The 21,296-nt window shown below is 48.7% G+C and overlaps 1 protein-coding gene across 15 annotated transcripts in view; it reads left to right on the forward strand.

Moving 5' to 3' along the window:
• The window catches only part of KIF1B (kinesin family member 1B), a 1,289,105-nt gene that overhangs the window by 394,344 nt on the left and 873,465 nt on the right, over positions 1-21,296 (forward strand). For all 15 annotated transcript variants that reach the window (XM_069241187.1, XM_069241189.1, XM_069241193.1 and 12 more), the window contains one exon: positions 20,699-20,879. In XM_069241187.1, the coding sequence (XP_069097288.1) occupies positions 20,699-20,879 (181 nt within the window). The remainder of the gene's footprint in view (positions 1-20,698; positions 20,880-21,296) is intronic.

Consider the following 21,296-nt stretch of genomic DNA (forward strand, 5'->3'; position numbering starts at 1 on the left):
CTGCTGCTGCTGCTGCTGCTGCTGGTAGGAGGAAGCTCCTGCCCATCCCCTGCAGCCTGGGCCGGCTGCACCACCATGTTTGGTGGTGGGGGCTCTGACTGAGTCCCTGCACCAGGCCCCTTGTCCTTCCTGCCTGCTGGTGCAGGTCCCTTGCCCTGCCTGGCAGCAGCTGGGGATGGCTCCTTTCCCTTCCTGGCAGCAGCTGGGGATGGCTCCTTGCCCTTCCGGCCAGCACTTGGGGCAGGCACCCTCTCTGTGAGGATGCCTGGTGCCCTGGATCCTTTCCTACCACGAGCTGCTGTGGACACTTCTGGGCCCATGGACTGGCCGCCTTAGGTGCTTGCTTGGGTTTTACCCACCCTGGCCAGACGTGAAGGACGGGGGTTAGAGGTAGGGAAGAGGTCAGTGATGGAGAGGTAAAACTTCTTAGGGATATTGGGGTGGGAAGATGGAGAAGGTTTGGGAGTGGAGGAAGAGAGTGGTTGTAGGAGTTTTCTGTCTGCTGTGTTTGTGTGTAGGTGTATGGGCTGGATGCTGTTGTGAGGTGGATGGCTGTTGGGTGTCCGAGTGCTTGTGTTTGTGTACCTTGAGAGGTGGGGGGACAGTCACAATGGGAGAGGACACAGGACTGGTGCATGGCTATTGGGATTGTGTCTGCCAGTGAGGTGTGTGTTCTGCTAGATGTGCTGGTGATGCTGGCAGTGGGTGATGGTGTAGTGCATGCAGGTGTGAGTGTAGACGCAACTGGGAGGGAGGTAGAGGAGGAGTAGGGGGACACAGTGGAGGCAGTGGATGTTGGTATGTCTGTATCTGGATGGTGTTTGTGTTAGTGCCTGTGGGATTATGTGTGGTGCTTGTGTTTGCCTGTGCCACAGTTGTGTGTTGTCTTGTGTGCTTGGGATAGGTTGGGGTTGAGGGGAATAGGATTAGGTAGAGGAAGTTGGAGGTGGCAGGGTGGAAACAGACACAATGGCTGCCATCAGAGAGGAGGCCAGAGGCTGGATTGATCTCTGTTGGGCTGCCAAGCCAGTGTGAATGCCCTCCACGAATGCATTGGTCTGTTGCATTTGGGCTGCCAGCCCCTGGATGGCATTCACAATGGTTGACTGCCCAACGGAGATGGATCTCACGAGGTCAATAGCCTCCTCACTCAGGGCAGCAGGGCTCAATCGAGCAGGGCCTGAGGTGTCTGGGGCGAAGAAGATGCCCACCCTTGTGGGTGAGCGGGCACGGGCAACTCACTGAGGGGCTGCTGGGAGGGCGGTGCTGGAAGGGGGTGGCGGCTGCACCTGTAGCTGGGGTGAGAACAGAGGTGTCCGCCACCACCAGGCAGCTTCCATCGGATGAGTTATCTGTGTCTGAACTGTCCCCTCCAGTCTTCGCTGTGGTGCTCCCCTTGCCCTCCGTCCCACTGGTGCCCTCAGAGTCGGTGAACCCAGCCTCCTGGGTCCTGTAGGATGCAGCTCACTCTGTCGCCGGCGCCTCTGCTCCTCCGCCAGATGATGCTAATGCACAAAAGGACAGGATGACAAAACAAAAGGGGGGAGGGGGACAAAGGAAACACTTGGTCAGTGGCTGCACCAACACCACTGTTGGTGTACTCAGCACCCTCACACACAAGGAACAGCCCTACACACTAGTCAATGCACTACCAGTAACAATGCTAGTGACCAGGGCATGGGGAAGGACATATACCACCAACTGCAGCATACCTGGGACCCACACAGCCCTGCCCAGTAGTGGATGCCTACTACCTAGGTAGGAAGAATATCAAATCAGAACCCTGCCTAATATGGGACCTACTCTGCAATGTCAGGCCTGGCCTAGGGGCACCCACAGACCCACATCCCCCACCCGGATACCACCCCACCAGGTGTAAGTTGTAATGATGGGCACTGTGCTCACCCCCTTGTGGCTGCTGTGATGCCCTCAAGCGCCCATCCAGCTCCGGATAGGCCACCGCCAACATGCGGGCCATCGGTGGGGTCTGGGTTAGATGGGCATCCCTTCCTCGTTGGGAGGACATCCCCAGCTGGGCCTCCCTGGTCTTCCATGCCCAGAGTCTCAGGTCCTCCCACCATTTCCGGCAGTGGGTGCTCTGCCTGCCGTAGACCCCCAGGGCCCGAACATCCTTGGCGATGGCACGCCACATACCATTCTTTTGATGGGCGCTGACCTGCAGATGAAATACACACAAGGAAAGGTATTATTCAGACGGTCCTGATTGTTACACTTTTGGCCCACCAGACCCCTTCCCATCCCAATTTGCCCAGACATGGCCCTGCACACAAGCAGCACGCCACCCAGGGGACATCCACCAACCCCCCCTACATGAGGCCTGCACACACACCACTCCATGCATTCATGCCCCATGCATCGTGCTCAGTGTACTCACCTGTTGCTCTGGAGGCCCATACATCAGTCCATACTGGGGAGGGACCCCATCCACCAGTCGATCCAACTCTGACCGTTCCCCTGTCACACGGTCCCTGGTAGGTTCCAGACACAGATCACAGCAGCACATGCAGTGTAGGTCCTCTCCTGTTGAAGGTCAGGTAGCAAGTGAGTGAACAAATGGAAAATAGCTGACACGTCCGCGGCGGTGCATACAGTCACTGCCAGTGTACATCATCATTGGCCACTGTACCCCATAGGGCCCAATGTTATCCAATGAGGTGTTGCATGGCGGTTCCCTACCGCCTCCTGTAACGGCACCCTACGTCAGCGGAATTACCTCACTTCCACCTGTCCCTCCACATAGGACAGGCGGACGCCATTTCAAGGGGGGGGACGGGCGGCAGGCCCTGGATTATAACTGCATCACATTTCACAATTGTACATACAGGACAAATGCCACTTATACATCTCAGATTAACATCATGCATTGTATTGTTGTGGCTACAGTGTACAGTTGATGACCGGCTCCTCCCTCTTTTGTCCCATAGATTGCAACCGCTGCGGATGAATAGGCGATGGGGATATACCCCCGTGTACAGACCCCTGGTAGACTTGGCAACAATAGAGGACAGGTACATTATCCTCACCTACAGACTTGACAGGGCCACGATCACAGAGCTGTGTGCCCGACTGGAGCCTGACCTGATATCTGCTATCAGTCACCCCAAAGGGATCCCCCCTCTTGTGCAAATGCTATCTGTGCTCCATTTCTTGGCAACTGGTTCTTTCTAAGTTACAGTGGGCTTGGCAGCAGGAATGTCACAGCCAATGTTCTCAATAGTGCTAGCAAGAGTGCTGGCTGCCCTGATTAAACACATGTTCAGCTACATTGTTTTCCCCCAGGTTGAAGATTTGGCCACAGTGAAGGCTGACTTCTATGCAGTGGTACATATCTCCAACATCACTGGGGCGATTGATGGAACTCATATTGCATTTGTTCCCCTCCAACCCCCCCCCCGCCACACCGGCAAAAGGAACTGGTCTTCAGAAATCGAAAGAGTTTTCACTCAGTGAATGTCCAGATGGTGTGCCTTGCGAACCAGTACATCCCCCACATCAGTGCTAAGTATCCTGGGTCTGTGCATGAAGCCTTTATCCTGAGGAATAGTAGCATCCCAAATGTGGTGGCCCTACTACAGAGGCACAAGGTGTGGCTAATAGGTGATCCCTGGTCCCCACCCAGTGGATGTTGGTGTATGGGTATGGTGTGGGCCATAAGGGATAGTGTGTGGCTAAATGTTGTCCCTCAATATTTGCAGGTAACTCTAGTTACCCCAACCTATCATGGCTACTGACCTCTGTGAGGAATCCCAGGACAAGGGCAGAGGAACGTTACAATGAGGCACATGGGTCGAACAAGAAGGATCATTGAACGTACTTTTGGCCTCCTGAAGTCCAGGTTTCGGTGCCTCCATCCAACAGGTGGATCCCTGTGCTACTCACTGAAGAAGGTCTCCCAGATAATCGTGGCATGCTGCATGTTGCATAACCTTGCCTTGAGACGCCATGTGCCTTTTCTGCAAGAGGAGGAGGCTGGAGATGGCAGTGTGGCAGCAGTGGACCCTGTGGACAGTGAAGATGAGGACGAGGGTGAGGATAGAGACAACAGAACTGTAGTGATTATACAACACTTCCAATGACACACAGGTAAGACAGTGTAACTTCCCATTTCATTGTCCTTTTTTTGTTTACCATTGTCACTGGCAGGCTGTGAATTTCAACTTCTATGCCCACTCACTTAACCCTTTGGCAACTCTTTTTGCAGATGTTGGTGCCCCACTATCGCTCCTGGTGTGTTCACTGCAGCCAACTACAGGTCTATCCTATGTGCACATTACTGTACAGTTGATTTGCAATGTTTGAATCTTGTTAAACGAAAACATACTTACATCATTTGACATACTACATACTTGTATTTTTTCAAAGTGTGTTTATTGCAGTGCTACGAAGAAAAGGGGGAAGTTCAATGGGCTGGGGTGATGATGGCGGAAAGTCCAGGGTATTGTTCCAGTGTATTTATAGCACAGGTACATTGTCCAGCGGGGCATGGGAAGGGGAGCAATGGCAGTACAAGGTGCACAGGGTGACAGAGTGGGACACAAGGGTGACAATCATAAGAGTCTAATTTCCTGGCGGTGGTCTTGCCAATAGTCTCTGGCTTCTGCCTGGATCTCAAGGAACGTTTGCGGGGTGGTTCTCCTTCTGCAGGGGGAGGGGTGCTGGTGGCCTGTTGGTCCTGTGGCGGGACCTCCTGTCCACTAGCGGAGGTGGAAGGCTGTTCAGATGTCTGGCTAGTGGCAGGGGCCCGCTGTTGTACGACTGACTCCCTCATAATGTTGGCCATGTCTGCCAGCACCCCTGCATTGGAGATCAGGGTGGTGTTAATGGCCTTCAAGTCCTCCTTGATTCCCTGGTACTGTCCCTCCTGCAGCCCCCTGTTCTCCTGCACGTTGTCCAGGATCTGGCCCAGTGTATCCTGGGAATGTTGGTATGCTCCCAGGATCTCCTTGAGGACCTCCTGGAGAGTCAGTTCCCTGGGCCTGTCCTCCCGCTGGCGCACAGCAGTCCTCCCAGCTTCTTGTATGTCCTGTGCCTCTGTCCCCTGAACCCCAGGTCCCTGATTGTCTTTGGGGGTGTGGGGGGGGCGCTGGGCTTCCTGTAGAGATGGACACACTACTGATTGGCGTGTCCTGGGGACAGATGTATGGGTACGGTGGGTGGATGCTGCAGTGGTGTTTCCTGATGGGGGAGACTCTGTGGTGGTGTGTGACTGTGCCTGGGTAACCAACTGTCCGGAGGTCCCTGATGGGCCAGGTTGGTCATCCAGATCCGGGCAACCAGAGTCGTTGTCATCACTGTGGGCCTCTTCTGTTGGGGGACTGGATAGTGCTGGCACCTCTTCTCTGCTGACATTGGCTGGGATACCTGTGGGGATGTAAAAGCAGTGTTATTGTTTCTGTGTGTGACATATTGTGCATGGGTGGGTTGTTCTCTTTGTTTGTATTTGTCCTGGCAACTTTAACTTGTGCTAGTTGGTATGTGGTGGAATAGCGGAGTCTCTCTAGTGTACATGCTTTAGGGATAGGTGTCCATGCAGGGCTGTGAGTGGTGTCCATGCATTGGTATGGCATGCAGGGCTTGGCATTGGGATGAGTGAGTTGTGATGGTGGGGTGTGTGGGATGGAGTGGAGTGATGGGAGTGAGGGTGGGGGTATGTGATGGCATGCAGGTAGGGGGATGATAGTAATATAGAGTTGATTTACAAGAGTCCAGTCCTACTCCGGCCAGGCCCTCAGGATGCATGATTGCCAAGACTTGCTCCTCCCATGCTGTGAGTTGTGGGGGAGGAGGTGAGGCTCCACCACCAGTCCTCTGGATCGTGAGTTGCTGTCTTGCTGCAGTGGAACGTACCTTCCCCTGTAGATTGTTCCACCTCTTCCTGATGTCATCCCATGTTCTTGGGTGCTGTCCCACGGCCTTGACCCTGTCCACGATCCTCCGCCATAGCTCCACCTTCCTAGCAATGGATATCTGCTGCACCTGTGATCCATATAGCTGAGGCTCTATCCAGATGATTTCCTCCACCATGACCTTTAGCTTCTCCTCTGAGAATAGGTGGTGTCTTTGTGGTGCCATGGGTGTTGTGTGAGTTGTGTGGGTGAGGGTGTGTTAGATGATGGGTTGCGGTGTGTATTGTGAGGTGCGTGGGTGGTGTATAGGTGATGGTGTGTGGCTCTGGTCTTGTCTGTGGTCGTGGTGTCTATCTTGTGGCAATTGTTTGTAATGGTAAAGGATTGTGGGTAATGTGATTGTGTGTTTCATAGTGGTGTGGGTGTGGTGTGTGTATGTGTGTGTCAGGTGTGTGTAGTTTGAATTGTCCAGTGTGGTGGTGTTTTGTTTGAGTGTGTGTATTTTCAGCATGGCGGTATGTACCGTCAATGGTTTCCCGCCATTGAATGTCCGCCGTGGTGATTCATGGGTCATAATGTGATGGACGTAGTTCTGTTGGCGTAATGGTGTGGGTTTTGATACTGCTAGTTTGTTACTGACCTTTGGTGTGGCGGAGTTGTGTTTGTGGCTGAATTCTGTCGGATTGGTGTGTGTGTGTGTGTGTGTGTGTGTCATAATATGGTGAACGGATATCCGCTGCGGTGGTATGTTGGCAGCAGTCAGCATGGCGCTAAGTGGGATTTACCGTCAATGTCATAATAAGGGCCATAGTAAAGAAAAGGGATGTCCATGCAATGTATATACATATTTACAACATATTGTACTACAATTAAGCCTGTAGGAGTTGGAGTAGTTTGAAATAGTATTCTAAGTACTTCCTGTCCACTGTTTGCTTGTTGGCAAGATAACACACCCACAGAGTAGTGTTTAGTAAATGTGTGTGGTGTACACCATGTGGCAGCTTTACAAATGTCTGCCATTGGTATATATTACCTAAAAATGCCATTGAAGCTCCCTTTTTCCAAGTAGAATGTGCTTAAGGAGTTACTGGTAACTGTCATTTAGCTTTAAGATAGCAAGTCGGAATACACTTCACTATCCATCTGACTAATCCATGTTCTGAAATAGGATTACCTTTGTGAGGTTTTGAAAATCCCACAAGGAGTTGTTTGTATTTTCTGAAATCTTTTGTGCTGTCTATATAGTACCTGAGAGCTCTTTTAACATCAAGGGTGTGAAGAGCTCTTTCAGAAACTGAAGTTGGCTGTGGAAAGAAAACTGGCAATTCCACTGACTGATTAAATGAAAAGGTGAAACCACCTTGGATAGCAATTGTAGATTTGTTCTAAGAACTAAATTGTGTTTATGGATTTGAATGAAAGGTTCTTCTAAAGTGAATGCTTGAACTTCGCTAACTCTTCTTAAAGACGTGATTGCTACTAAGAAGAAAGCAACTTTCCATGATAGAATCTGTAGAGTACAAGAATGCCTGGGTTCAAATGGTGACCCCATAAGTCTTGTGAGCACAATGTTAAGATTTCACAGAGGAACTCTCGGTAGAATAACCTTTTTAAGGCCTTCCACAAAGGCCTTTACAACAGGAATCCTGAACAGGGAAATATGTTGTTTGTTTACCTTACTTTTTGTTTTGATGCCCCCTCCACTGGAGATGATTCTAGCACTTACACTAAGCGCTTACACCCACAAAGACTTGTGTTTCCTCAAGAAAACGCTTCAGACATGATGGACGCCAGCTTGGACACACATCCAGCTCTCCAGAGTCCCTGAGTGGATTCCAGTCTCTGTCAGTGACTTCATCATTGTTCACATTGGAAAAAAAATACACCAATGTCTTTGACGCTTCCATTATCCTCTATCACACAGGACTCTGTTACATCCACGAAGATACGGTCATTGACCTTCGCTGTCTAGACCAGTCGATAACTAGACCTTCGTGGACGGCAACAACGCCTTAGAAGTCGAGATTGTTGACAGCAACAACATTGACGGTAAAATGTCCTTGCTCCTGTAGTCAACTTCCAACTCATCGACAGACACAGTGGGCGTCGACAATATCATTCACAGTGTTTTCTCCACTACACTTTTTCGCCCGTTCAAGAGACTGCAAGTCTTACCATGCACATTATGTGGTGAACTCTGCAACCAGGATGTTTCAATGACTGCTTATAGTCTTACGTAGTTAGATGTCCGCTATCTCTCAGAATTTGAAGGAGATGCCATGGATCTTAAGGACACTCTTCAAGACTATGACTATCCGCCACAAACGTTTGTAACTGATCATCTTTATCGACTCTATACCCGTTGTTGTAGTGTGGAGATTCTGGGAGCATGACATTATGCCTTGCCCCCGAATGTAAAATATCTTGCATCATTGCTAGGCCAAATTATTAGAACTAAAAGATCTTGTGATGAGTTTGTGTAGTCAATTTTTGTTCATGGACTGTGCTTCAAGTCGGACACATTTTACTTATAGGCATATGGCCTATACTTGTTCCAGGACAGATAGTGAGGTAGAGGGGGATTAGCAGCAGATGGAGTTGTTACAGGAGCTTGGGTTGGAAGAGGGAAGTGTGAGTTGTTGGTGTAGTGCATGTTACTTAAAGGTACATGCAGGAACGGGTGGCTGAGGAGTAGTTGGGGAAATGCAGAGGGTTCAGGATTAAGAGGCGAGCCTGAAAGTGGAAACTCATTTTCATTATAGTTCAATGTAGAATGATCAGGAGGGAAAGAATCATCTTGGGAATTGAACTACCATTCATGCCCTTCATGTCTCGATCCATAATTCATTTTAGGCAAAAGGCTCTGTTGGGCTGCTACTTCATGTAATGCGTTAACCCTGTATTTGAGCAGTTATGCTACACTTGTCTTTGGGTTGTTTGTTGTATTGTAGATGTGCATCCTTGCCTCATGTGATGGCAGCACATCTCCAGAGTTTTAGGGACTATCTTTTTCTTGTTGTCAGTGTGATTCACTAGGCTAATTATGCTTAGTGTTTTTGGACTGTATGCTGGTTTGAAGGACTGAATAATATGCAAGTGTATCCACCAAACTGAATTTAGTTGTGGTTTCAGACCGAGTGATTATACCCTCCCAGGTGAAAATGGCAGTAGGATTATCCCCTCCTGACTGGAGTTGATACTAGAATCAAATCGGGGATGGATATTTCCACCTGACTGAACTCGTCTGCAGGCTGAATCAGAGAGAGACTATGCCCACCTGAGTGGAGACTAATTTGGGATTGATATTTCTACCTGCAAATTCTTCACCTGTAGAATATCACCCAAGCATCATACCTGATGAGGAAACTTCAAAGCACTCATATAGTCCGGAGGGGGCTTTGGCTTCAGATAGTACCAGAAGTGATGTCAGATGACATCCCCAAAGCCATATAGCACTCGCCCTGGCTTAACAACATTAGTTCACTTTTTTCTGAGCCTTCAGTGCAGAACCAGGGCTACACTAGTTTCCTTAAAAGGAATTCTTACACGAGTGCAGTCTTTGGTGCCTGCTGTCCTATGCACACCAAGGCCATAAAAGAGCAGGAAGCGAAACTCTTCATGGCCAAGGCCAGGGATGACAATCTGTGTCACAAGTGCTCAAGACATCACTTGAGGTCCCTAACTTCATCTTTTGGTAGGGGGAAGGGGAAAAGAAAAGAAGCATATTAAGAGCAAGAAATATTCTAAAGGTAAATTGCCTCATCTGTCTTCATCTCCCACAGGACCTTCATCCTCCAAGCCAGAGCTAGTCGACTTGATCCCCGTGGTTCCCACTCTGAGCAGCCCTGCTCTAGGGAATCCTCTGGACCAGTCCCTGGATTGGCCTTAGACTTTCACACATCCCACTGCACTGGGACCTTCACTGCCCAAGATTAAGGTGCCAGACTTTCCCAAGTTTTGCAACGGATGTGGACCTGCCAGTGTTTTGCAAAGGTATATATGTAATCTTCTCAGGGGCATTGATGCTGCCCAACACTCCTTTAGAGCCAACGGAACCATATGGATACTAAATGCTAATGCCTTTGGCTCTGACACCGCCAACCAATAGATCCAGTGCTGTCGTCGGATTCCTTTGACCCAGCTCTATGTTATACAACACTACAGCTGCCAATGATGAGGACCATGCTGCTGCTACCTCTGCTACTTCGGCTACCACCTCTGGCACTGGGTAAAGCTCCACCTACTCTGCAGACTGACACAGTCCACAAAGCAGATCCCACAGGGATGCTCAACATTTTCTTGTAGAAGAGTATAGGAATCAACTCCATTAAGTTTTTGGAATGGACTCACATCCCCTGACGTGTACCCTTATTGGGGCTGTTGGAGATGATGCTCAATTTTTTCAAGGTCTCTCTTCTGCCAGTGGCATGGACACCTCTGAAGGGCTTGCTATGGATTTATCTACTGGTCCACGAATGCCTAAAGTTGTCCTAAACAAAGTTATGCATAAGGTTGCTCAACTGTTGGACCTGCAACTTCTGTCAGCAAATTAGTTGGTCAGACAGTACGACAGTAGAGCAAGAGGAATTGTCTGTGGATAGACCTTCCTCCTCTTCTCCTTTCCCCCCCTTGAAAGGACACCCAGTTTGCTCGGACAGACCCACTCTGAACCTGTGGGAGGGTGGGTGTCTTGCTTTCTCCTGACCTGGAAAATCATTACTTCGGACCAGGAGGTCCAACAAGTTGTAAAATGGGTTACATGCTTCCCTTCATTCAGGCTCCGCCTTGTGTTCTCCCTGCACCTTCTTCCCAATCCCTCCAGACCAACTGGCCATACTAAAACAGCAGGTGACAGCACTCCTTTGCAAAGAAAGAGTGAAGTTAGTGCTAGAATACAAAATGGGCCAAGGATGTTACTTGCACTACTTTCTGTTACCCACGAAAGAAGGCGGTTTGCATCAGATCCTGAACCTCAGGGAATGACTGCTTTCTCAAAATAGAAGTTCACGATGCTGACTGTAGCTCAAGTACTACTGGCTTTGGAACTTGGAGACTGAATGTTGTCACTCGACCTGCAGGATGTGTACCTCCACATCCCTATCCTGCAGTCACATTGGAGGTACTTGCAATTTGTGGTGGATTCTGCTCACTATCAATTTGTTAAAACTATCCTTTGGCTTGACATAGATCCTTCAGGAAGGTGATGGCAGTGGCATCCCATTTAAGAAGGTCAGGCATCCCAAAAATATAGTGTCTGGATGACTGGCTTAGCAAAGCTGGTTTGCCAGTGGTGGTGGTGTTCAATCTGCAGTCAACAGCATACCTGCTGTTCTACCTCGCCTTTTCAGTCAACAATCCCAAATCTCACCTACAGCCCTCCCATGACTCCAGTTTATACAGTCAGTACTGCACACTACCATGCTCCTCAACTTCCCTCTATTTCAAAGGATCTCTGCCATCCAGGAAATGGTCCTCCCCTTTACAGCAAGGTGTGGGAGTTCCAGTCTTGAAGGTCTTGAGATTCCTAGGTCTGCAAGTTTCCTACACCCTGAGTGATGCACACACCTTGGCCCATGTAGTGGTGCCTCCGCAAGCAGTGGCTAGAATATAAGGGAGACCTGTTGTGATCTACTCCAGCTGAAGGGGTTTGGTGGGGGAACAAGTTAATCCAGAGCTAGGAGATGGGCCTTACTCATGCTCAGACCATGGCTACGATAGTGACGGATGCCTCTAATCTAGGGTGGGGAGCCCAGCCAAAAGATCAGGCAATCAGGGGTTTTTGTTCTGAGGAATAACAGGTTCTTTACTTTAACCTGTTGGGAACTGTGGGTGATTTGTCTTGCGCCCAAAGCCTGCAAGTGTACCAAGGTCGATCTGCACACAGTTCTAGCTGTATTCCCCCGGAGCCCGGCCCACTCCTTCCAAATGTTATTGAGTTTCTGGAGGCACGACTTGTCAGATAGAGTGGGCGCTCAAGTCCCATACAGTAATCCGTACTCTTAGCCCCATGCCGCAATGGAGGGGGATGTGACGTCTTTCCAGGCCCTCTCAATATCTGTCTAGGCAACGATCAAGCCCAAACAAAGCAGCGCCCTTTAATATTTGTTACCCCCCAGGCGGTTTGTAATATGTAAAAAGATCACCTTAGGGTCCCTATGGATAGGCCAGCCCAGCACCTCCTCCAACCATCCCAAAACCCCAATCCAGAAGTGAGAGAGCGCGGGGTAGTGCCAGAATGTATAAGGGAGATCACCCTGTGGAGCATCAGACTTTAAATAGTTCCCAGCAGCTATCAGGCCCATGTGATGTAGTTGTGCTCTCGTGAGATATAGACATGATAGAGGAGATTCAGCTATTTCAGTCTAAATCGTGACACTACCACTGACCCCCCTCGGTGCCTTCAGTGTCTCCCCCCCACCCCCCCAAACTCGTCCAGCTGATCCAAATCCCCCTCCCTTCTCACTGCCACCAATGGATCTGGCAAGTTGCTCGAAAGCATTTTACAAACCTGTGACAGTTGGTGGACCTGTATGTCTGAGTAGAAGTTTCACTTCTGATGGGGAGAACTTAGGAACAGTCTCCGCAGACTGTGTGAGTTGTGAGTGTGTGTGGTAGAGCTGTAAGTAGTGAAAGGCTTGTGTTTGGTGTAGCTCGCATTCCGCCAGTAAGACCTGAAAGAACTTCACCATTCCCTGTGAAGCACATCCCCAAGTTTGGAAATAGCAATGGTGTCTCAGGTGGAGAAGCTACATAAGGCTGCAACCTGTGAGAGCAGAGTGCCCCGCCACAGGGGAGTCTCAGGCATCAACCTACCAGCCCACCCGTGGATTTCATGGCGAATGTCTAGATCCCCAAGTACCACTCTTGTGGCCGACAGGAGGGTCATTGGTGCGACTCTACCATAGAGCAGATGTGAAAGGTCCAAATGACCCATCGCCCATCCCTCCACTGCATATGCCGCCTCAGTGAATCCCTAAACCACCAATCTTTCACTACAAGCAGGTAAGTCATCCAATAGTATAAAAGTAGAATTGAGTTGGCTATCCCACCTTCATAGACCGATCAACAGCATTTACCCAGGGCTATTCAACCCCCCAGAGCAACGTTCTGAGTTGCGCATTCACCTTAGTGAGGGAGGTCTTATCTATTTGGAAGGGATGACTCTGTTGCATGGTAGAGGAGGTGCGGCAGCAAGACTATTTTAAAAATGGCAGAGCTCCACAACAGGGACAGGGGGAGAGTGGACCAGAACTTAATGTCTCTTGCCAGACTCTCCAGCTGTGGCCTCAGATTATAGTCACAGGACCTCTGAGCATTGTCCGTGAGATCTGACCATATCTTGATGGACAGCACAACAGCCATGTGGTACATAAGCAAGTGAGAGGGAGTGGGGGTCTCACCTCCTTTGCGTGGAACCGTTGAGACTGTGATCTTGGGACACATCAACGGATGTGGATCACCACCAATCACGTAGCAAGGTCTCTGAATGTCAGAACCGACAACCTGAACGAACGTTATCTTGCTGACCACAAATGGCGTTTTCTACTTGAGGCAATCCGGGACATTTTTGCCCATTGGGACACTTTGCAGGTGGACTTGTTTGCATCCTGTGGAAGTGCTCAATTGCAATAGTTGTGCATCCTCCAGAATCCGCTGAGGGGAGCCTTGGTGAACATTGTTCAGTTGAGCGGGAATTTTTAGCTGCATTTTGAGTTTCCCACATACCCTTGATGCCTCAGGTTCTAGGGAAGATTCGCCAAAACCGGGCTGAACTCATTTTCGTAGCCCAGGATGGGCCAAGAAGGATGTAATAGCTGAACTTCTGCACTTCTCCACCTGTCCCCTGCTAGAACTTCCATTCAGGCCAGACCTTCTCTCCCTTTTGGGGGGAATGGTCCCCCACGCCAGTCTCCAAGGCCTTCACCTACATGCTTGGAGATTGAGCAGGGAATTCTGAGTTAATTCCAGCTAGCCACGGAGGTGACGAATTTCAAACTATCAGCGCAATGCTGGAATCTTGCAAGCCGAGTTTGAGGACCCACCCCAGATGAAGACCCTATATATCCCAAAGAAGGGGCTTGGTCACCTAACCAGGTAACTACCTATCAGAGGGTGCCTCTGACATCACCTGCCTGGCCTGGCCACTCAGACGCTCCCAGAGTTCCCTGCTAACCTTGGACTCAAGGTGGCAGAACCCAAGGACCCTCTGTAGGAGCTCTGGGCACCACCCCTGGTGGTCACCCCCCTTTCCATTGTCCAGTTTCACGCCAGAGCAAGGACTTGGTGGTTCCTGAACCAGTGTGGACTGGTTTATGTAAGGAGGGCACTACATGTGCCCTTCAAAGCAAACCTGTGGCTTGGGGAGGCTACCCCTCTCAAGCCAGTCACACCTATTTCCAATGGGAGAGGGTGTTACCCCCCTCTCCCAAAGGACCAGATCCAACAGCAGGAGGGCAGCAACCCGTCTGAGGGGTGGCTGCAGCTGGGCTGCCCAGAAAACCCTGTAAGACTGGTGTTAGTAATGCTGGGGGTCCTCTAAGGAGCCCCCAGAGTGCATGGAATCATTCTTCCAATATTTGCAATAGTATTGGGGTATGTTTCCAACATGTTTGATACCAAATATGCCCAGGTTTGGAGTTACCATTATGTAGCTGGACATAGGTAGTGATCTATGTCCGGTACACATATAAAATGGCATCCCGCACTCACAAAGTCCAGTAAAATAGGGCTGGATTTCATGAGGGCACCTCTGCTATTGTAGGAGTGCCCTCACACACAGGTACCTGCACCCTGACCTCTAGGCTGAGAGGGCCTACCATAGGAATGACTACAGTGACCTGTAGTGCACCTGGTTCACGCAGAGTGCAATGGCAGGTCTGCAGAACCCGTTGCACGGGCTACCTTTGGGTGGCAGAATAACTGCTGCAGCCCATAGGGATCCCCTGGAACCCCAATTCCCTGGGTACCTAGGTACCATATACATGGGGGCACCAGTAGGCCAAGTGTGGGGATAAAAAGTTACCAGTAACCAAATTTAGAGGAGAGAGCACCGTCACTGTGGTCCTGCTTAGAAGGATCCAGAGAACACAGTTGTAGGAAGTTGGCTCTGTATGTACTATTTCAAAGTAAGAAATAGTATGGTTCCCCTTAGAGGTGTAAGATAGTGGCAAAAAGAGATAATTCTAATGCTCTATTTTGTGGTATTGTGGTCAAGCAGTAGGCTTATCAGAGGGTAGTGTTAAGCATTTGTTGTACACACACAGGCAATAAATGAGGGACACACACTCAAAGACAATTCCAGGCCAATAGGTTTTTGTATAGGAAAATATATTTTCTTAGTTTATTTTAAGAACCACAGGTTCAAGATTTACAAACAATACTTTAAATGAAAGGTACTTCACTTAGGAACTTTGAATTAGCAAAATAGCATATATAGTTTTCACACAAATGGCATATAGCTATTTTAAAACTAGACAGTGCCATTTTCAACAGTTCCTGGGGGAGGTCCGTGTTTGTTAGTTTTGCCGGTAAGTAAACCACCTACGGGGTTCAAAGTTGGGTCCAAGGTAGCCCACCTTTGGGGGTTCAGGGCAACCCCAAAGTTACCACGCCAGCAGCTCAGGGCCGGTCAGGTGCAGAGGTCAAAGTGGTGCCCAAAACGCATAGGCTTCAATGGAGAAGGGGGTGCCCCGGTTCCAGTCTGCCAGCAGGTAAGTACCCGCGTCTTCGGAGGGCAGACCAGGGGGGGTTTGTAGGGCACTGGGGGAGACACAAGTCAGCACAAAAACTACACCCTCAGCGGCACGGGGCGGCCGGGTGCAGTGTGCAAGCAGGTGTCGGGTTCGCAATGTTAATCCAATGGGAGACCAAGGGGTCTCTTCAGCGATGCAGGCAGGCAAGGGGGGGGGGCTCCTCGGGGTAGCCACCACCTGGGCAAGGGAGAGGGCCACCTGGGGGTCGCTCCTGCACTGGAGGTCGGATCCTTCAGGTCCTGGGGGCTGCAGATGCAGTGTCCTTACCAGGCGTCGGGTCTTTGAAGCAGGCAGTCGCTGTCAGGGGGAGCCTCGGGATTCCCTCTGCAGGCGTCGCTGTGGGGGCTCAGGGGGGTCAACTCTGGCTGCTCACTGGCTCGCAGTCGCCGGGGAGTCCTCCCTGTAGGGTTTGTTCTCCACAACTCGAGCCGGGGGCGTCGGGTGCAGAGTGCAAAGTCTCACGCTTCCAGCGGGAAACGTGTGTTGTTTCAAAATTGCTTCTTTGTTGCAAAGTTGCAGTCTTTGTGGAGCAGAGCCGCAGTCCTCGGGAGTTCTTGGTCCTTCTAGATGCAGGGCAGTCCTCTGAGGCTTTAGAGGTCGCTGGACCCTGTGGAACGCGTCGCTGGAGCAGTGTCTTTAGAAGTGGGGAGGCAGGCCGGTAGAGCTGGGGCTAATGCAGTTGGTGTCTCTGTCTTCTCTGCAGGTTTTTAAGCTCAGCAGTCCTTCTTCATCTTAGGTTGCAGGAATTTATCTTGCTGTGTTCTGGGAGTCCCTAAATACTCGATTTAGGGGTGTGTTTAGGTCTGGGGGGTTAGTAGCCAGTGGCTACTAGCCCTGAGGGTGGCTACACCCTCTTTGTGCCTCCTCCCTGAGGGGAGGGGGCACATTCCTATCCCTATTGGGGGAATCCTCCATCTGCAAGATGGAGGATTTCTAAAAGTCAGAGTCACCTCAGCTCAGGACACCTTAGGGGCTGTCCTGACTGGCCAGTAACTCCTCCTTGTTTTTCTCATTATCTCCTCCGGCCTTGCCGCCAAAAGTGGGGCCGTGGCCGGAGGGGGCGGGCAACTCCACTAGCTGGAGTGCCCTGGGGTGCTGTAACAAAGGGGGCGAGCCTTTGAGGCTCACCGCCGGGTGTTACAGCTCCTGCAGGGTGAGGTGAGAACCACCTCCACCCAGTACAGGCTTTGTTACTAGCCACAGAGTGACAAAGGCACTCTCCCCATGTGGCCAGCAACATGTCTGGTGTGTGGCAGGCTGGAAAAACTAGTCAGCCCACACTGGAAGTCGGGTATATTTTCAGGGGGCATCTCTCAGATGCCCTCTGGGGTGTATGTAACAATAAAATGAACACTGGCATCAGTGTGCATTTATTGTGCTGAGAAGTTTGATACCAAACTTCACAGTTTTCAGTGTAGCCATTATGGTGCTGTGGGGTTCGTACACGACAGACTCCCAGACCATATACTCTTATGGCTACCCTGCACTTACAATGTCTAAGGTTTTGCTTAGACACTGTAGGGGCATAGTACTCATGCACTTGGGTATAGTGCACCCTGCCTTAGGGCTGTAAGGCCTGCTAGAGGGGTGACTTATCTATACCTATAGGCAGTGTGAGGTAGGCATGGCACCCTGAGGGGAGTGCCATGTCGACTTAGTCTTTTTATCCCCACTAGCACACACAAGCTGGCAAGCAGTGTGTCTGTGCTGAGTGAGGGGTCCCCAGGGTGGCATAAGATATGCTGCAGCCCTTAGAGAACTTTCCCGGCATCAGGTCCCTTGGTACCAGGGGTACCAGTTACAAGGGACTTACCTGGATGCCAGGGTGTGCCAATTGTGAAAACAAAAGTACAGGTTAGGGAAAGAACACTGGTGCTGGGGCCTGGTTAGCAGGCCTCAGCACACTTTCAAATCATAACTTGGCATCAGCAAAGGCAAAAAGTCAGGGGGTAACCATGCCAAGGAGGCATTTCCTTACAACAGTCAAACACAATGATAAACAGGCCAAAAGTGGGGGTAACCAAGCTACAAACAGGCTACTTTCCTACAAAGCAACTCTGTTTCATGGTGTGTGGACAATAACCTGGACCCCTTGCAGGTCAAATTGTTTGAAGTTCTGCAATACACACTTTCTCTTGCTCAGAGGGGTTGTGCGACAGGTACTGTCAAGGGGTACCTAGCTGCATTATTTGCATTCCTATGTCTGCTGGACCAGCCCTTCCTTTTAACAAATTTGTTGGCCCTCAGTTGGACCTTACTTTGGTTTTCATTTTTCTTGTGGAGACACAATTTGAGGCCCTGCATAGGTGTCCCTTAAGGATGTTGATTCACAAAACTTTATTGTTTATGGCTTTTACCTCAGCCTCATGGGTGAAAGAGTTACACTCTTGATTCCTGTTTTCCATTTACCTCTCTTTACCCTGGCAAATTAGTGTTGCGAACCAGGGCAGCTTTTGTGCCAAAAGTAGTGACTATATACAGTATAATTTATATGTGCTTGGTATTGTAAGCGAAATACTCCCAGGTTGTATCCTTTGCGTCTCACTTTAGCAGTAATTCAAACAGCTTAGTATTGTGTCATTGGGAGATATGGCCATTCAGACAGAAAAGGGCACTGCACTTAGATGGCTGACTTACTGATGACAACACCGACCCTTGCCCACCTTTTTCACATCAGAGTTGCAAAAGATAAAAAGGCTCCGCACCTGCAGCTGTAGATGACAGAGGTGGGGGGGAAAGCACAATTCAGAGACAATAAAAGCCACCCTGCTTACAAAATGGTCACAATAATGGAAATCCCACAACTGAGGCACACTTTGGGCTTGATTTAACATTTTGGCAGGATGCCTCTCATCCATCACGGTAGCATAGGAAATTACGTCCGCCACTCTGATAGACTATAGCCTGTGATATTTAGAGATCACCTCTAGCCCAGCTGTGATCTCTGTGCCGTCAGGTGAACTGCAGTCAGGAAGGTTCCTCTCAATGTACTGCAAATTTGGCGTAAGACCACTGTCTTTCATGTGGCTGCATACCAACGTTTTTTGTCATTCAGAAACAAACTCTCAAAGCAGCGGTTTGTTTTTAAAAATCATTAAAATATTAACTCCCTCACACTGAGAGTTTTCTTTCAAAGTGTGGGGGGTCATTTTTGTTTGTCCAATCCCGCTAGATTTTTATTAGCAATGACAGGAAGAAAAATAAAAATTAGACTACCACTCTAAATAAGCTGGGTGGCCTGATGTATTCACTCTGATAGGTCGTACTGTGCCAGCCCCTTGGGGTAAAGTTTCCAACAGGCATAGCCATCAGAAAGATCGTTCTCTGCCTAACTCTAAATAGATTGGATGGCCTGTGGGTTTGACAGACAAGGTACTGTGCCATGTTTATAATAGAGTACCCTGTTCTCCAATCTCTAAATCGAGTTCTATATTCTTTGTTTATCTCGGACTCACTTCTCTGGCTCCCTTTGCCGATTGCACTGCTGGTCTCAATTTTGCTACCAATACTTTATAATGGTCAATCCAGTATGACTGTGGTTTATCCCAAAAAGTGATAATTTTGGGTTCAATACAATAAAAACTAAGGTGGTCCCTGTTGTGATGAGTGATGTCATGTGACCAGTCCATTGCTGGCTTGTACTGAGATTGGGGCGGACTGATGGGGGAATGCTATGTGGCCAATTACAGAGTGAGGAGATCCTACGAAAGCCACCTACAGAAATAATCTTTCCTATCAGTAAATGAAACGCATTTTGTAGATTAATCTATTTATTTTAGGACAGGTTTCATCATTTTGTTTATGATTGAGACTGGGCTGCCTATGCATCTTTTCACATCTGTATATGTCTGAATTTCTGTTATATCACAGAGGGGGTTATTACAACTTTGGAGGAGGTGTTAATCTGTCCCAAAAGTGATGGTAAAGTGGCGGATATACCACCAGCCGTATTACGAGTCCATTATATCCTGTGGAACTCGTAATACGGCTGGTGGTATATCCGTCACTTTTGGGACGGATTAACACCTCCTCCAAAGTTGTAATAACCCCCAGAGTATTACCTAAAGCTTATCAGAGTTTGTCCTCTTTTTCTACTTAAGTCAGAAGTTTTCCAACTACAGTGGGAAAGAAGTATTGGCTACTTAACTGATAAAGTGCTGGATTCTTGATTTCTCCAACACGTCTTCGTGGCAGGACACCATTGCCTTCTGTAAATGTTGTTCGTTGAGATTTTCCATAAAGAAGCAGAATGGAACAACAACTCTCTCTCTTAGTCTCATTGTCTTCTTCTTTCCCTCCGTCTTTCTCCTGCAGTAATGATTTCCAAAGCGATTCATCTTTCACGGTATATAGGCAACACTGGTGTTCTTGCCTCCATTCTTTACTGTCTTCTACTGCCGTAGGAAGGGTTTGAAATAACTATTTTATTCTGAGTTTGGTACTATTAATGAAGATGCTAAAATAGGGAATGAAATATTACCAGTCGCAGATTGTCTATGAATATCTTCATTAAGTTAAAAAAATAACCTTTCTGAGAATGCAGCACAAATTCAAGCAGGCTTCACATCTTTCATCAGACCATCAAGATAAACTGAAGCGGGTAACTGGCACTGTGAATGTGACTGTTTCTTTATGGCATGCTTCGATTGTGGGAGACCTTTTGTTAACCTAAGAGATGCAAAACAGTTTTTCCTTCGTGTGAGTCTGTATGGTATGGAAATCATTTGTTTTCATATTTTAAAAGCAAGTGTTTTGGAAATTAGTAACTTGTAATTGTTATGGCCATTTTTAGTTTGAATAGTTTTTTCAATTACTTTTCTTGTACAGTGCTATTAAAAGAGTAAATTTGCAAGACTTCTTGGATCCCACAGGTGGGCGTGGTTATATTGTTCTTAGGTGGTAGTGCTACATCTGGAGGACATCATAGGTAAAATGACTGTAGCTCAAGAGGCTAAAGCAATGACGTTCCTGAGCTCCTTGGATGATATCCTGATGTATAGACATTGCTCCACTGTTAAGGTGTCGCGTTGTGTTATATGTTTTAAATTGAAAAATGTTAAATTTTTCGTTTCTGATCAGGAAACCGTATCATCATGGGGAAAAATCATGTGTTTCGATTTAACCACCCTGAGCAGGCTCGAGCAGAGCGAGAGAAGACTCCATCAGCTGAAACACCTTCTGAGCCTGTGGATTGGACCTTTGCACAGAGGGAACTGTTAGAAAAACAGGGCATCGATATGAAGCAGGAGATGGAGAAAAGGTAAAATCTTCAACTTGGATGAATGCAGTCCTTACAATGAACATAATTTTGCATGGTCTCGCTGCAAACTGCTGGACAAGTGGCAGCTTGCCATCGTTTCTTCTTGTTTTGTAGGACAAGGGACTGTTATGACATGGAACTTCCTATCATTCACAGGTTTAAGTACTATTGCTGACATGTGGCAGATTTTGGGAGAAAATGCTGAGTTGCCTTGTCATTCTTCAGTCTACGCTGTAATGGATTATGGAACAGCACCCTTGCAGCATATGGGATATGAACCATTTGAGCATCTAAAATCTTCACTACCCACAGGGTAAAAGTCAGAGAGGGTTTGAAATCCTAAAAAAGCAGTGGTGCTAAGAGCCGTGTTTACCAAATATCCTCCAGTAGTGAGACATAACATTGTTGATATGTAAT

The sequence above is a fragment of the Pleurodeles waltl genome, chromosome 6 (assembly GCF_031143425.1).
Source record: "Pleurodeles waltl isolate 20211129_DDA chromosome 6, aPleWal1.hap1.20221129, whole genome shotgun sequence".
NCBI classification, from domain to species: Eukaryota; Metazoa; Chordata; class Amphibia; order Caudata; family Salamandridae; genus Pleurodeles; species Pleurodeles waltl.